This window comes from Nanorana parkeri, unplaced genomic scaffold (assembly GCF_000935625.1).
Source record: "Nanorana parkeri isolate BGI_ZX_2015 unplaced genomic scaffold, ASM93562v1 scaffold997, whole genome shotgun sequence".
NCBI classification, from domain to species: Eukaryota; Metazoa; Chordata; class Amphibia; order Anura; family Dicroglossidae; genus Nanorana; species Nanorana parkeri.
In genome coordinates, this window is record NW_017307265.1 from 444,243 (window position 1) to 459,846 (window position 15,604).

The 15,604-nt window shown below is 47.6% G+C and overlaps 1 protein-coding gene across 1 annotated transcript in view; it reads left to right on the top strand.

Annotated features, from left to right (window-relative positions):
• Positions 1-11,304: 11,304 nt before the first annotated feature.
• Positions 11,305-15,604, top strand: part of PHF2 (PHD finger protein 2) — a gene marked incomplete at its 3' end in the record, with an annotated part of 203,084 nt that continues 198,784 nt past the window's right edge. The window contains exon 1 of the mRNA XM_018567017.1: positions 11,305-11,644. Within this exon, the coding sequence (XP_018422519.1) occupies positions 11,547-11,644 (98 nt within the window). The remainder of the gene's footprint in view (positions 11,645-15,604) is intronic.

A 15,604-nucleotide genomic window follows, 5' to 3' on the forward strand; every position in this document is an offset into this window, starting at 1 on the left:
AGTGGGATGTTGTGCATTTTGAGGCAATCAGTGTGTGCCTAACATGGTTTCAGGCACTGGGGTCTGGATAGGGTAATGTTTAGGCAGCTGGTAGGAGAAAGACAGCACAGGGAGCCTGGGAGGACCTCAACACTGAGATGAGTCCTATTGTCCAATGAGCAGACAAATGGTAGAAAAGGTCGGCGAGTGTAAGCCGAGCCACACATGCATAGATTTTTTCATTCAGCCTGTGAGTTGAACGTGTAAAAAGCTCATAGATTCATCAATTCATTTTCCATCCATGGTGGCCTGAACACTGGAAAAAAATGACTGCATCTGCACCTGGCTCCTTTTATTTTTTAATTTGAAGTTTGCTGAGCCGGGTCACTCTGTGGTCTTGAAGAAGGGACCCGACCTGGCCCCGAAACCTTGGCTTTATAACTTATATGATGCTTTTATTATAAATTATAGGACATTTGCACCTTAAACAATTGAGTGCTTCTCTTCTATTCTCCTTTTGAAAGGCTTATTTTCCTATAAATTGTTATTTTATCTAACAGAATATTAACTCAAATAGCTCCCTTACCTGCTTTCATGGACAGACACCTATTGAAACTCAATTATCATCTGTCTGAGCTAGGGTTACTTTGAAGAAGACATGAGGTAGGATTCATAAAGCCAACACACCAGGATAATGATAGTGAGCTATTGTCAACGGAGTCAAATAAGAATTGAAAATTACAGCCACATGGTGAAAATAAAGCTCATTATCCTTGTATTAAAGCTTTGTAAATTGAGTCTATGGCTTTCAATATATTGTTAGTGTTAAGTACATACACGCTAACCACTTGCTGCTGGCCAAAAACATACATGTGGCAGCAGGGCGGTGAGCTGTAGGATGGGTTCACACCTGAGCGTATGTTATATGTGCGTTCTACGCACGTTTTTTATGTGCGTTTTATGAGCGTATTACCTAGCGTTTTCGACACTTGGAAACGCGCGTTGTACGCGCATTTTTGGATTGACTACGGAGGCGTCCAATGAAAAAGACTTCCTGTCTTTACGGAGGCGTCCAATGAAAAAGACTTCCTGAGATGCACCATTGTTGTGTTGTTTGCAGTCTGTTAACATGGATCTCTACAAACGACGACGTACTGCAGCAATAGTTGCAGCAGTGCATATAATGCGTTTGAGGAGAAGGAGACAGAGCAGGCGAAGGTTCTGGGTCCATCCTGTCATCGCGAACCGACAACAAAGAGGGCAGTTCTGGGCCATGTACGAAACCCTTTGTGCACATGAGGAGAAATTATTTGTGTACACACGCATGTCCATAAACAGGTTAGTACATGTACAATGCTTATTGTTGTTGTGTCCCATATGATAGTAGCATCATAGATTTGATTGGGAAACAGACGGGATAGCAAGATAGAAAATAAAGCTAGCATCAAATCAACCTGTCTTTCACGTATGTATATGTGAGTAAAATGTATGTTAAACACAAAGCTAGTATATTTTTCTGATTACATGGCCCATATGCTCTTTTAAAGCACCACTTCATTGCTTAATTGCTGGTAGTGTTAACCCTCACCTTTTATTTTGTACAGTTTTGATGAGCTACTGGGGTTGATGTCCATCCCTTTGGAACGGCAGGACACATTTATGAGAGACAGCATTGCACCAGTGGAAAGACTGATCATCACTTTGCGGTAAGTTCACTAACATCACTCCACACATAATCCTACGTATAATTGTAGAGCAATCAAACATTTTAACCAAGAAGCATCAAATGAGTTAGATGTAACTGTATATGAGACTGTGTAATGCTCTGTGCGATGTGCTGTGACTGTAAGTATAATGCTCTGTGCGTTGTGCTGTTGCGTGTTGTGCCCTGTGCGTTGTGCTGTTGCGTGTTGTGCCCTGTGCGTTGGGCTGGTGCGGGTTGTGCCCTGTGTGTGTTTGTGTTATGCAGGGTGAAATGGCATGTGTGACCCTCCTACACGGAAAGCATATACGTATGATAAAACCGAAGAGGAGTGGCAGTCGTTTTTTTAATTATAATTTTTTTTCCAGTTGTACTTTTTGCTGTAGCTGATGTCAACTACTGCTTCAGGTATATTGATGTGAGATCATATGGAAGCAGCTCTGACTCGGTGGTATTCGCCTATTCGGACTTTGGACAAAGGCTGCGTCAAAATGATCTGGACCTTCCGGAGAACACCGCTCTGCCTGGCACCCGTGATCCTGCTATGCCTTACGTCTTTGTAGGAGATGAGGCATTTGCTCTGGGTGAGCATCTTATGAGGCCCTACTCAAGCCGTGGATTGAGCCTTGAGAAGAGGGTCTTTAATTATAGACTTACCCGAGCACGCAGGGTGGTGGAGTGTGCATTTGGCATACTTTCAAATAAATGGCACTTTCTACACTTTCCTATTAACCTCAAATTGGAGAATGCCATCTCTGCGGTGAAGGCAGCTTGTGCCCTTCACAATTTCGTACGCCAGAGAGATGGATTCCTATTTGAGGATTCATTAGTGCATTCCATGGAGAGTACTAATTGGAGCGGCATCCATGGTACCACACATGGAGCCACCATTCGGGCCACATGGAGCCACCAGTTTGCTGCCTATTTTATGCCACCGGAGGGGGAGGTGTCCTGGCAATTCCAAGCAATCCAATTATAAAAATTATAAAAAAATACTTTTATTCTCTCTTTTCTGTGGTTTAGTAAAAGTTGATGTTGTTATGAATAACGCTGGGCTGCCATATATATGCCTACAGCCGGCGGCAAGTGGTTAACACATATGCACTGCTGTAACCATGTTGTCGCCGTTAGCTCCTGCAGTGGTCTCACAAGGGGAGTGCGGCCCGCACCCGGATTACACTAAAATGACTGACAGTCATTTTGGTGTCACACCCTCTAAAAAGTCAAGCACTCGGTCATGGACCGAGAGCCTGACAGCTGCAGGAGAGAGAGGGAGGAACCCGTGGCATACCTTATCCCGCCAGGTGAACGGCCCCTCCACTCTCTGCCGGCAGCCATCTTGGTGATATCAAAAATATGACTGCATGATGACATCACAGCTGGGTGTCACACAGTATCCGCTCCGGGTGAGACCCGGTCTCGGTTGCCCCTGAGCTCCCGGTCACTGTTTATGATCGGAAGTCAGGGACAGGCTCATGATTATGTGACACTGTGACAGACATTTACGCTAATGTCATGATTGGGAAGCCAGCCTCTGCCTTCCAATGTTAAGAACCCCTTTAAGGGCTCATTCAGATGGTCATGCACGCCTGTAAAAAGACCTGATCCAGAAAGGGACAGGTGCTGTGTGTAATTGCACACAACATCCTGTTCTTCCCTATGGGAAGGCATGGCTGCACACAGTTACACGTTGCCACATGCAAACACTGTCTGCACCCAAGTGTGGGTTCTTCCCATAGGGACAGGTTGTTGTGTGCAATTACACGCAGCACCCTACCGGGATCAGGTCCATACGGTGTGCATGCCCCTGTGAATGAGCCCTAAGGGCCAGTGGAATCCAGCAGTAAGAGCTCATGTAATGTGGCATTATGTGTTGTATCAGAAGGACAGTGCCATCTTTTTTTAGGCATCACTCAGCATCCACTTTATGGCTTTGACATTCCTGTGTTGTTCTTGGCTCTGTTCTGAAATGTTGGCACAGATCAGCCCCTGCTGCACCGTCACCTTTACAGAATGCAAAAAAAGTTACAATGTTGCAGTCTGATCACTGGGGAGAGTAAACAGAGTTTGTTCACACCAATTGCGGTGCGTTCCATTAGCTGCGTTCGCGCTGCGTTCCAGTAGCTGCTGGAACGCACCGCAAGCACTCACAAATCTCCCCTAATAAAAACAGAAAACCATCCTCTGGAAATCCTGAAAAATGATGCATCCTATAGTACAGCCCATACAGTGGGGTTTTCTCAAATTTGACTGCAATAGTGGAAATACACCTTAAAAGAGAACTATAGGGAGGGGGGAATCCCTGCAATGGCTATGAGTCACCGCTCTCTGCAGGGAGAACCTGTGTGCTGAGCAATAAGCAGTGTCACACGCCGACTCAAACTATTGGGAAGAGTACATTTTACTCTCCCAACAGTTCTCCTTTAGGTAACATTTATGTGGTAGTAAAGTAAATTGATTCTGTATTCCATAGCATACTAAGTCCAAGGACGGATTTACTCTCTCTGCTCCTCCAAGGCCAGGTTCCTCTATGTACCCCCCTGTCCACCAACCTCCCCCCCTTCACAATGGATGGCAGGGGTGGCAGGGTTAGTTTTAATTTTTTTAAATATGTATTATTTTTAACTTTTTTTTCTTAATTTTTTATTTTCATTATTATTTTTTTCTTAATTTTTTTATTTATTTTATAATTTTTTGTTTCAATTTGATTTTTTCCCCACTTAACTTTATTGCTATCACACAGGAACAAACAAGCCCCTGTGTGATAGCATTTGGAGGTGATAGGTGTTATGAACCTGTCACCTCCAATACAAGAGTTCTAGCACAGCAATGTGCTGGAACTCCTGTGACTGCTGAGAGGGGAAGGCTGCAAGTGCAGCTCTCCACTCTCACTGTTTACATGGAGCAGAGCAGAGAACGGACATTTTCTGCTCTGCTCCCATTCTACTCTGCTCCCCATTCTAGGACAGTAGGGTAGGACAGATGAGCAGGATGTACTGTACATTTAGCTCTGCTAGCCCAAAGCAGGGCTAAATGTAGAAAACAATGTAGAAAACAACTACCCGGCGCCCGTATCTTCATGTCCCTGGCGTCGGGCAATAGGAATCGCTGCCATCCTGAGGCCGGGCCTCGGTTGGCCTTGTGGGAAATTCGGCCCTAAGTCTACATCATGAATGCATTCAGTACTCAAACGTTCTCTGGCCCCCAGGGTCACTCTACAGCCTTGTCAAGCCTGCAAAGTAGAAGTAACTGGTCTGAAGAATGTCACTGATCCACTTTATAGTAAAAGGTTTGTGGACAATCGACCACGACACCTATTTATATAGCCAAAAGTATCTGGACATCCCTACAAACTGTTGAGTTCAGGTTGTAACAAGGACACTCCACTGTAGACAGGAGGTGCAAGTAAAATGCAGTTGATTTAGGGCAAAACACAAAAAAGTATCTTTCCATCCACAGGATAGACCTCCCCTGTGCACAAGACGGTTTCTAGCCGCAACATAAAGGACAGTCTTTTTAGCTTCGCTCTGTAGCGTTCCACAGCTCCAAGACACTCACGCTGCTCACCCCTCGTGAGCCTTCAATCTGCTCTCTTAGCAGTGTGTACCAGAGGTGCTAGGGTCACCGACCTTCTTGATCTCTCCCAGCCACCCCTGGCTGTTCCCTGTGTGTCCAGCATGCACCCGAGTCTGCGTTTGTCTGTGTGCCTCCTGCACGCACACACACACACACACACACACACACACACACACACAACTCCAAAACTCCCACACCACTGAGCACTGGGCTGGCTTCCCAAGTAGGCTGCTCTCAGCCACCTGATCAGCCCAAGCTGGTCATTGGCAACACCTGGCCCCAGGACTGGAGATTTCCTCCCACCCAGAGCTCTAAGAAATCTCCAGAGCTCCAGATCCCAGCTACAATTCTGAAAACCTGGAGGAATCTGAAAGGCCTGGTTCTTCCTTACAAAACGGTTTACTCTCTGGACCCTCTCAGCCCCTTTGGCTGAGAGTCCTGGGTGCCATAGTTGCCAGACTACACCGTGGCATTGGCTTACACTGCCACAAGGTGTTTCCAGTGAAAGGTACTATAAATGCTACAGCATATAGTACAAATACATTCTAAACAGCTGTGTGCCCCCAACCTTGAGCCAACATTTTGGGGAAGGCCCTTTCCTGTTCTAGCATGACAGCACCCCTGTGCACAAAGCCAGCTCCATAAAGACGTGCTCTGAAAAGTTTAGTGTTCAGCAACTTGAGTGACTTGTGCAGAGCCCGGACCTCAACTCTATTGAACACTTTTGAAATGACCTTGAATCAATCGGAGCCTGGTCTTCTAATCAGTATGCCACCCTGATGAATGGTTCCTGCGTGGCCCCGAAACGTTGGTCTTGCATGTGACGCACAGAAGAGGGGCACGAGTGTCTGGTGAAGTGGATACACCCGGAGCTGGAGATGCAGGCGGACCAGTCTGAAGGACGATGATGGCAGTCAATTCCTGGAATATGATGTCAGCAATGGGTGAAGCTGGCACCGGTGCAGAGCAGAGCCGAACTAAGGAACAAGCCGGGTCACGATCAGGCGGGCAGCGAGGTACAAATCAGCAGACAGAGGCAGGGTCAGGAGTAGGCCGGGTTGGTAACGTGCAGGCAAGGCAGAATGTAATCAGCAAACGGAAGGAAGGTCCAAGCCAAGGTCAGGGGCAGGCAGCAATCAACAGAGTCCAAGAACAAGCCAGGTCAATATCAGGAACAACAGAATCAGGGACAGAGACAAAGGAAGCAGGGTACTAGCTGAAATACTCTCACCACAGAGTGCATGCAAGATGCAAGTTTAAATAGGCCTTTGGCGCCATGAGTAAACGTGAGCGCCGTTGGGCGTAAAAAGCGCGCATAGCATATGCACGTAAACGTGTGCATTAGCGTCTGCATGCATGCGCACAACTACGAGCATTACCAGCCCGAAACCGTGTCACACGCAAATGCGCAATGGCTCTCACAGTACCAATTCTATGGCTGCTTGCTGGACTTCTCCGACAGCACCATTGGTCAAAAACTATTCTAGTATATATTACATCATATTATATGAAGTCATTAGATGCGAGCAGGCATCCAGTGTTCACATTTCAGCTTTAGACCTCTTCCGAATGGGAAGGGGACCATTCGGAGAAAGGACACAGCATAATGATGGACTGACACGGCACAACACATTAATTTCAGGATGCCACAGGACAAAAGCAAGAAGGTGGCTAGGTGCTCAGGCATACTGAGCAAGGTAGAAAACGTGCTCTTTTCCCATTGTTTAGAGAATGGTAGGACCATGCCCTACGTGTAACATTATGACAACCTGTGTGTACAGGGCCTTAGGGTGGGACTGTTTAATGTATATTTCAGAGTAGATGGTGTGACCTACACAGTGGGTGTGTAGCATGTGTTTGATAGAGAACCACACCAGTAAGAACTATCATTGTACACGTACTGATGCTTAATGGAAACTGGATATGTGAAACTGGGTTACACAAATGGTTGCGTGGGTCTTGGTATCCACAAAACGTTTTGAAGGATAGGCTATATCATAATATTCAGCTTCACGTTGCTCTAATTTAATATTTTCTTCCAAGGGTTCAGAACCCAAACCTGCCTCCTTGGGCCTAGGTGCCTCAACCAGCATATCCTGCACATCAGACCAGAATAAATACACCAGTGTCCAGAAACAACCTGTATAAAGTGACTGTTTAAAAAAAGTTTTACTCACCAGGCAGACACTGGAGCATGCGGTTTTCCAGATGTTGTATGTTCCACAGAGTGGATCTACATCACCCATAAAGTAACATTCCGCGGAGATATGTCTCAGCTTTACCGAGGTAGAATGTAAAAGTCACGTCTGGACGCTTATGCTCCCAGCTCTTGGACATGTAGGGGAGAATTAAACCCATCCTGCACCCTAGGACTCCCTTAGCTACCCCCAGGTAGACAGAGGGAGATACTTTATAGGCTCCTGCTTGGCATTGGATCTCTGGACAGCTCTCTGAGTAGGGCTCAATAATCCACGTAGTAGATGGATCTTTCTACCTACAAAGGTTATCACTACAACATACTGACTAGATTGCATGGAGGGATCCTGGTAAACATTAGAAAATGGTCACTGCAAACAGATGCACCGTCCCGGAACCTGCATGACAATACAATAAAGACATATCCCAAAGGGAAGATCATCGCTAGTGTGAAAATAGGAGTTATAGAAGTATAATAAAGTAGTCCTATTGGTCATAACTGGAAGCCACATTCACACTGCTACTTCCCAATGATAATAAGGCAATTGATGAGGGTTGTAGTACTATGTAGTGTAGCCATCTACAGTTAAACCACCTGCATAAATGTATGATCTTTACAACACAGCCATACCAATCCTAGTGAGGAACCTGGAAGAAAGGTGACATTGTAGACCAGGGGTAGAAAATCTCATAACGCCAGCCAGAGCGTTTCAGGTTGCCAAGAGCCTGCAGAGGGTGGTGTCACCCGCACCCCCATCCACTGACTGTGTGTAGCACCCACACCCCAACCCTCCCCCCAGGCGGCAATAAGTCTGGGGACACCCAGCTCATGGGACTTGTAGCTCCACAACAGTTGGCGTGCCAACGTTGCTTACCCAGTTGTAGAGACTTATGTTGTGGTATGTGAACTTGTAGGCACAGTCTGCTTTGTTTTACTTTCCCACTAGCCATAATGGCGACACATGTATTGTATTCTCATGCAGGTTCCGGGGTGGTGCACCAGCTTGCAGTGACTGTTTTTTAGGTTTATCAGGAACCTTCCATGCAATCTGTTCAGTACTTTGTAACTATCACATGGAGCTGATGTTCCAATAATATTCCCCTACTATTTGGTCATGTTGGAGGCATCTGTCAGATCTCTCTCTCTCTCTATACACACACTATATTACCAAAAGTATTGGGACGACTGCCTTTTACACACACATGAACTTTAATGGCATCCCAGTCTTAATCCGTAGGGTTCAATATTGGGTTGGCCCACCCTTTGCCGCTATAACAGCTTCAACTCTTCTGGGAAGGCGTCCACAAGGTTTAGGAGTGTGTCTATGGGAATATTTGACCATTCTTCCAGAAGCGCATTTGTGAGGTCAGGTACTGATGTTGGACGAGAAGGCCTGGCTAGCGGTCTCCGTTCTAATTCATCCCAAAGGTGTTCTATCGGGTTGAGGTCAGGACTCTGTGCAGGCCAGTCAAGTTCCTCCACCCCAAACTCGCTCATCCATGTCTTAATGGACCTTGCTTTGCGCACTGGTGCGCATTCATGTTGGAACAGGAAGGGGCCATCCCCAAACTATTCCCACATAGTTTGGAGCATGAGATTGTCCAAAATGTCTTGGTATGTGGATGCCTTAAGAGTTCTCTTCACTGGAATAAGGGGCCAAGCCCAACCCCTGAAAAACATCCCCACACCATAATCCCCCCTCCACCAAAGTTTACACTTGGTACAATGCAGTCAGGCACGTACCGTTCTCCTGGCAACTGCCAAACCCAGACATGTCCATCGGAATGCCAGACAGAGAAGCGTGATTTGTCACTCCAGAGAACACGTGTCCACTTCTCTAGGGTCCAGTGGCGGCGTGCTTTACACCACTGCATCCGACGCTTTGCATTGCACTTGGTGATGTAAGACTTGAATGTAGTTGCTCGGCCATGGAAACCCATTCCATGAAGCTCTCTACGGACTGTTGTTGTGCCAATCTGAAGGCCCCCGAAGTTTGGAGATCTGTAGCTATTGCCTCTGCAGACAGTTGGTGACTTCTGTGCACTTCAGCATGCACTGACCCCGCTCTGTCATTTTACGTGGCCTACCACTTCGTGCCTAAGTTGCTGTTGTTCACAGATGCTTCCACTTTGTTATTAACAGTTGACCGCAGAATATTTAGTAGCAAGGAAATTTCACGGAACACCTGAATCCAATGATTTGGAGGGATGTCCCAATACTTTTGGTAATATAGTGTATATGAGAGTTGGACATGTTGGAGGTGTCTGGTCAGATATATTTGACAGTTGGACATTGTTGGAGGTATCTGGTCAGATACACACAAGTTGTTACCAGCTAAGGCCCCAGTTTAGGGATGTTTGTGGGCCTGTTCACATAATAGCATTGTGCTAATTACACAGGATTCGTGTGTTTAGCGCACACTATAACACACAGCATTACACTGCACGTTAGGCATGCTGATTACATTCATTTGAATGGCATTCTGATGCACCTCCAGGTGGATGTATGTTGCAGGGCACTGTGCGGTACCACAATACTGTGTATGTGGTAAAAGCCTAGTGCATGCATTCATTTTTTCCCCCACCACATTGCAATAAACAGTTTTGCGGCACTGCACGTTGCAATGGCAGCGTGCCTGGAGGTGCATTGGGGTGCCATTCAAGTAGCTCAGTGTTGTGTTATGTAGTTCAGTGCAGCTTGTCCTATATGAATTGTGCACCTCAGTAAAGCATTATGTAGCACGTTATGTATAGTAGCTCAGTGTTGTCATGTCGTGTAGATTAGTTTGGCGTGTCTTATGTATATTGTGTACCTCAGTAAAGCATTATGTATACTGTAGCTCAGTGTTGTGTAGTATATATTGTGTGGCTCAGTGTTGTCTAATGTGTGTAGTGTACCTCTGTGAAGCGCTGTGGTGTGTTATGTATAGTAGCTGTGTTGTGTAGTTTAATGTGTTCTATGTGTACCTTAGTGAAGAGTTGTGGTGTGTTATGTACAGTGCAGCTCAGTGTTGTGTAGCATATTGTGTAATGTGTGTAGTGTACCTCAGTGAAGCATTACGTAGTGTGTTATGTACAGCAGCTCAGTGTTGTGTAGTTCAGTGCAGCGTGTCCTATGTGTACCTCAGTGAAGCGTTATGTAGTGCACCTCAGGGAAGTGTTATGTATAGTAGCTTACTGTTGTGTTATGTAGATTAGTTTGGCGTATCCTATATGTACCTCAGTGAAGCATTATGCAGTGTGTTATATATACTGTAACTCAGTGTTGTGTAATATATTGGGTGGCTTAGTGTTGTCTGACGTGTGTAATGTACCTCTGTGAAGCGTTATGTGGTGTGTTATGTAAAGTAGCTCAGTGTTATGTAGCTTAGTGTATCCTATGTGTATTGTGTACCTTAGTGAAGCGTTGTGGTGTGTTATGTACAGTGTAGCTCAGTGTTGTGTAGCATATTGTGTAGTGTACCTCAGTGAATTGTTATGTAGTGTGTAATGTATAGTAGCTCAATGTTGTGTTATGTAGTTCAGTGCAGCGTGTCCTATCTATATTGTGTACCTCAGTGAAGCGTTATGTGGTGTGTTATGTGTCTTTTGTACCTCATTCAAGCGTTTTGCAGTGTGTTATGTGTACCTCAGCGTTGTGTTATGTACAGTAGCTCAGCGTTGTGTAGTTGAGCGCAGCGTGTCCTATGTGTATGGTGTACCTCAGTAAATCGTTGTGCAGTGTGTTATGTGGAGTGTATCTCTCTGCTGTGTACGGCAGCCGTGTTATACGTATAGTGTGTGTCGTTGTGCAGGGCTGTGTGTTGCAGCGCCGTCGGTGTGTGTGTCTCAGTCAGTCAGGCAGGCAGAGCTGTCACCAGGGGGCACACAGACAAAGCCTGTCCCCGCTCCGAGCCCCGCTCAGCCGCCGCCTCCCTCGCTCTGATCCGGGAGGAGCTCGGGGAGAGCCCACGGAAAGTTTCCTGTATTCTTCCCCCGCATCGTGCCCGGATCCCGAGCTGTGCCGCCCGGCTCTCCCCCCTCCCCTCTCCCGGCTCCCCCCGGTGTCCTGCCCGTCCCTGGCTGGGAGTGTTGTTGTGAGCGGGGATCTAACATGGCGACGGTGCCTGTGTACTGCATCTGCCGCCTGCCCTACGACGTGACCCGCTTCATGATCGAGTGCGACGCCTGCAAGGACTGGTTCCATGGCAGGATCTGTGTGTCTGCAGAGGAGCCGATGGGGCCCCTCCGATTGCTCTTAGGGGCCCCTCACTTATTGCCCTAAATACCCCGATCTGCATTGCTGCTGCTCTGATCAGATCTGGAATCCCATTTATTAGGTGGGGGGTGTAGTGTAGTGTTAACCCTGTGTGTCACGGAGCCCCTGGTGTTATAAGGTGCCTCCATGTCTCCTTATGGTACGGTTCCTGTCACTGTGCGTTGCCCATCCAGTGCGCGTTCACTATTGTTCTCCGTTGCCGGGAGCACTTAGTGTCACCGGTTGGCTCAATGTGACATTTTCCACGACTTGTGCGCCACGTTACTTTATTAAAATTATTATCATATTATTATTATTGTCTGTAGTTGGGAAAGATCCCCCCCAACCGTCTCTGTGACCTCTTCAGATTCCTCCCCCCGACGTTTCTGCGGCCGCTGCGACTCTCCGGGCGGAATGAGGAGGCAGAAACTTGAATGGCGGGCACACACACAGAGAGGAGAGGAGAGCGAGCTCTGGAAAAGTAGAGGAGACAAAGCTGCTGCTAGTCTGCCGTTAACCCTTCTCCTCCTTGGAGGGAAATGCGTGTTCTGCACAATGTAAACAAGCCGAAGGCGGAAGAGGGTTTATTTTCAATTTATTTTGTCGTTTCGGCAGGCTCGTCGTCCTTTTTCCTGCCTCGGCTGGAACGTCCCTAGCGCCCCGGCGTCCACCATCAGGAGGAAAGGTTGCTGTGAATGGTTTTAGTGGCGCTGAATGGGGATCAGCTGGTCTCGCTCTGGCTGCTTCATTGACAGGCGAACAATAAGGAGCTTGTGCTCTGTTAACCGTTTCCTTTTCGCAGCCTCCGGCGAGTGTCACCGCTACCGCCGGTCACAGCGTCAGACAAAAAACGAGCTCCCTTACGCAGGAATTTATTGAACGCGGGTAAAGAAAAAGTGCGGCGAGTCAGATCGAATCGATAACATTCCACCGAGCGGCTTCGTACACTTTGCTCGTTAATGCGGATCTATAACGTCGCGGATCCCCGGCGTGGTCTGCACACGTAGCGGTGGGGATACCTTCGGGGAACAGCATCAAGGTTAATCGGAGGGTTTTTTATTGGGATTGTTTGTAGGGGTCATGGGAGGAGATCGGGGGCACCGGTTACATCAGGGGTAGGCAATCTTGGCACTCTTGCTGAAACTACGACTCCCATCATGCTTCTGCCACTGGGAGTCATGCCTGTGGTTGTCAGTCTTGCAATGCCTCATGGGACTTGTAGTTCCACCATGGCTTGAGGTTGCAAACTCTTTATCTAACTTGGGGATAGGCCACCTTGAAGCTTCAGCTGTGTTAAAACTACCACCCCCATCATGCTTCTGTCACTGGGTGTCATGCCTGTGGTTGTCAGTCTTGCAATGCCACATGGGGCTTGTAGTTCCACCACTGCTAGAGGTTGCAAACCCTTGATCTTACTTGGGGATAGTAAGTAAGCCCCAGCTGTCTTGAAGCTACAACCGCCATAATGCATCTGCCGCTGGGTGTCATGCCTTTGGTTGTCAGTCTTGCAATGCCTCATGGGACTTGTAGTCCCACCATAGCTGTAGGTTGCCAACCCCTGATCTTACTTAGGGGTAGGCCACCTCGGCACTCCAGAAACTAGTACTTACATAATGTCTCTGTTTCTGGAAGACATGCATGTGGCTGTCGGAGTCTTGCAGTGCCTCATGGGACTTGTAGTTCCACAACAGCTGCAGTGCTGAGGTTGCCTACACCTGCTTCAGACAGTTGTCATCAGAACAGGTTTATTCGTTAGAAAAAATCTCCTCAGTTCCTGCTGACTGGACAATTCCCCTGAGATAGATGAAGCGATGGCAACCTGCATCTGTGGTGGAACTACAAGTCCCATGAGGCATTGCCAGACTCTTCCAGCCACAAGCATGGCTCCCAGTAGGCAGAGGCATGCTGGCATTTGTAGCTGCAGCACAGCCGGGAGTGCCGAGGTTGCCTAGCCCTGAGTTAGATCAAGGGTTGGCAACCTGCAGCTGTGGTGGAACTACAAGTCCCATGAGACATTGCAAGACTGGCAGCCACAGGCATGACTCCCAGAGATATATTGGGAGTGGTAGTTTCATCACAGCTGTAGTGCTGAGGTGGCCTAGCCCTAAGTTAGAACATGGGTTGGCAACCTCCAGTTGTGGCACTACAAGTCTCATGAGGCATTGCAAGACTCTTCCAGCCACAAGCATGACTCCCAGTAGGCAGAGGCATGCTGGCATTTGTAGCTGCAGCACAGCTGGGAGTGCCAAGTTTTACTATCCCTGAGTTAAATCAAGAGTGGGCCACCTGAAGCTGTGGTGGAACTACAAGTCCCATGAGGCATTGCAAGACTGGCAGCCACAGGCATGACTCCCAGAGACATATTAGGAGCGGTAGTTTCATCACAGCTGTAGTGCCGAGGAGGCTTAGTCCTAAGTTAGAACATGGGTTGGCAACCTCCAGTTGTGGTGGCACTACAAGTCTCATGAGGCATTGCAGGACTCTGCCAGCCACAGGCATGACTCCCAGAGAAATGCTGGGAGTGGTAGTTTGACCACAGCGGGAGTGCCGAGGTTTCCTACCCCTGAGATGGACAGCAGGTTATGCATCTCAGCGGTTAATGTAGCTGCTGTGGCCCGGTCAGCAATGACAGCCGGATGGATACGTCATGGCGAGGGACACATTCTCTCCCTGTAATTGGCCCGTTTTCTTTCCTCATGTATTGTGATGAATAAATTGTATATGTCGGGGATTTTTTGATTGCGTGTTTATAAATGTTGTGAGCGGATTGTGTGCGCTGAGTTTTGCTGTGTGTGTTCCCTTCCTGAGCCTTCACATGCATGCCGATTCCCCCCCCTGCTGTGCCAAGGTCTGACCGTATCGTAGCGGCACTCGGGTGCACTGCAGTCTGTCTTCCCTCTAACATTGCAGATGAGACCAGATTGAAAGGCACAGCAAACGACTGCTCACCCCCGTAGCTGGCTGTCATTGTCATCCTCTGTCTTCACTGTCAGTGTGCGCCTCGCACTTTTTGTGTCGAGTGTCTGCGGCTGCGGCTTGCTGGGGGGGCCGGGAAAATCACAGCCGGGTGACATGAAAGCATGTAAAGTTATGGAATTTGTCATTGCTGAATACTGCCCATACAGTATGCCAGGGGTAGGCAACCTCGGTACGCCAGCTGTGGTGGAACTACAACTCCCATCATGCATCTGTCTCTGGGAGTCATTTCTGTGGCTGTCAAAATCTTGCAATGCCTCATGGGACTTGTAGTTCCACCACGGCTGGGGGTTGCAAACCCTTGATCTAACTCGGGGATAGGCCACCTCGGCATTCCAGCCGTGCTGAAACTACAACTTCCATAATGCATCTGTCTCGGAGTCATGTCTGTGGCTGTCAGAGTCTTGCAATGCCTCATGGGACTTGTAGTTCCACAACGGCTGGCGGGCCCAGGTTGCCTACCCTGGCACTGTACAATCTCTTTTAGATCTGTCATCACCTATATAGGCTGATTTGATACTGATTGGTTGTTTAGGTTTGTCCTCATGTTGTAAAGCTCACCACACACGTTACAATCTGATTGTACGAGCTCCTTTAGAGCTACCACCAAGTATGTAGTACAAGGGCCCATCTGATTCGCTTTACATTGATTGAATCTTATAGGCCGGTCCCCATATTACATAGTTTTGGTAGATCTAAAGTTGATTGAACAGAGATTGTATGCTCAGGTTGTAACATGTATGGTGACCCTTCAGGAAGGTTGTACAATCAGATTGTATGTGTGGCCATCTGAAGTCGTTCAAAGACATTGGATGACCGCTGAAGTGGGGTTTACATTAGATGTGCATATTAATGTATATGAGAGAAGAAAGATACGGTTGTTGTCACCTTTACTTGGGAGCCGCATTACCAAAAGCAACCCAGCCAATCGTTTGTTC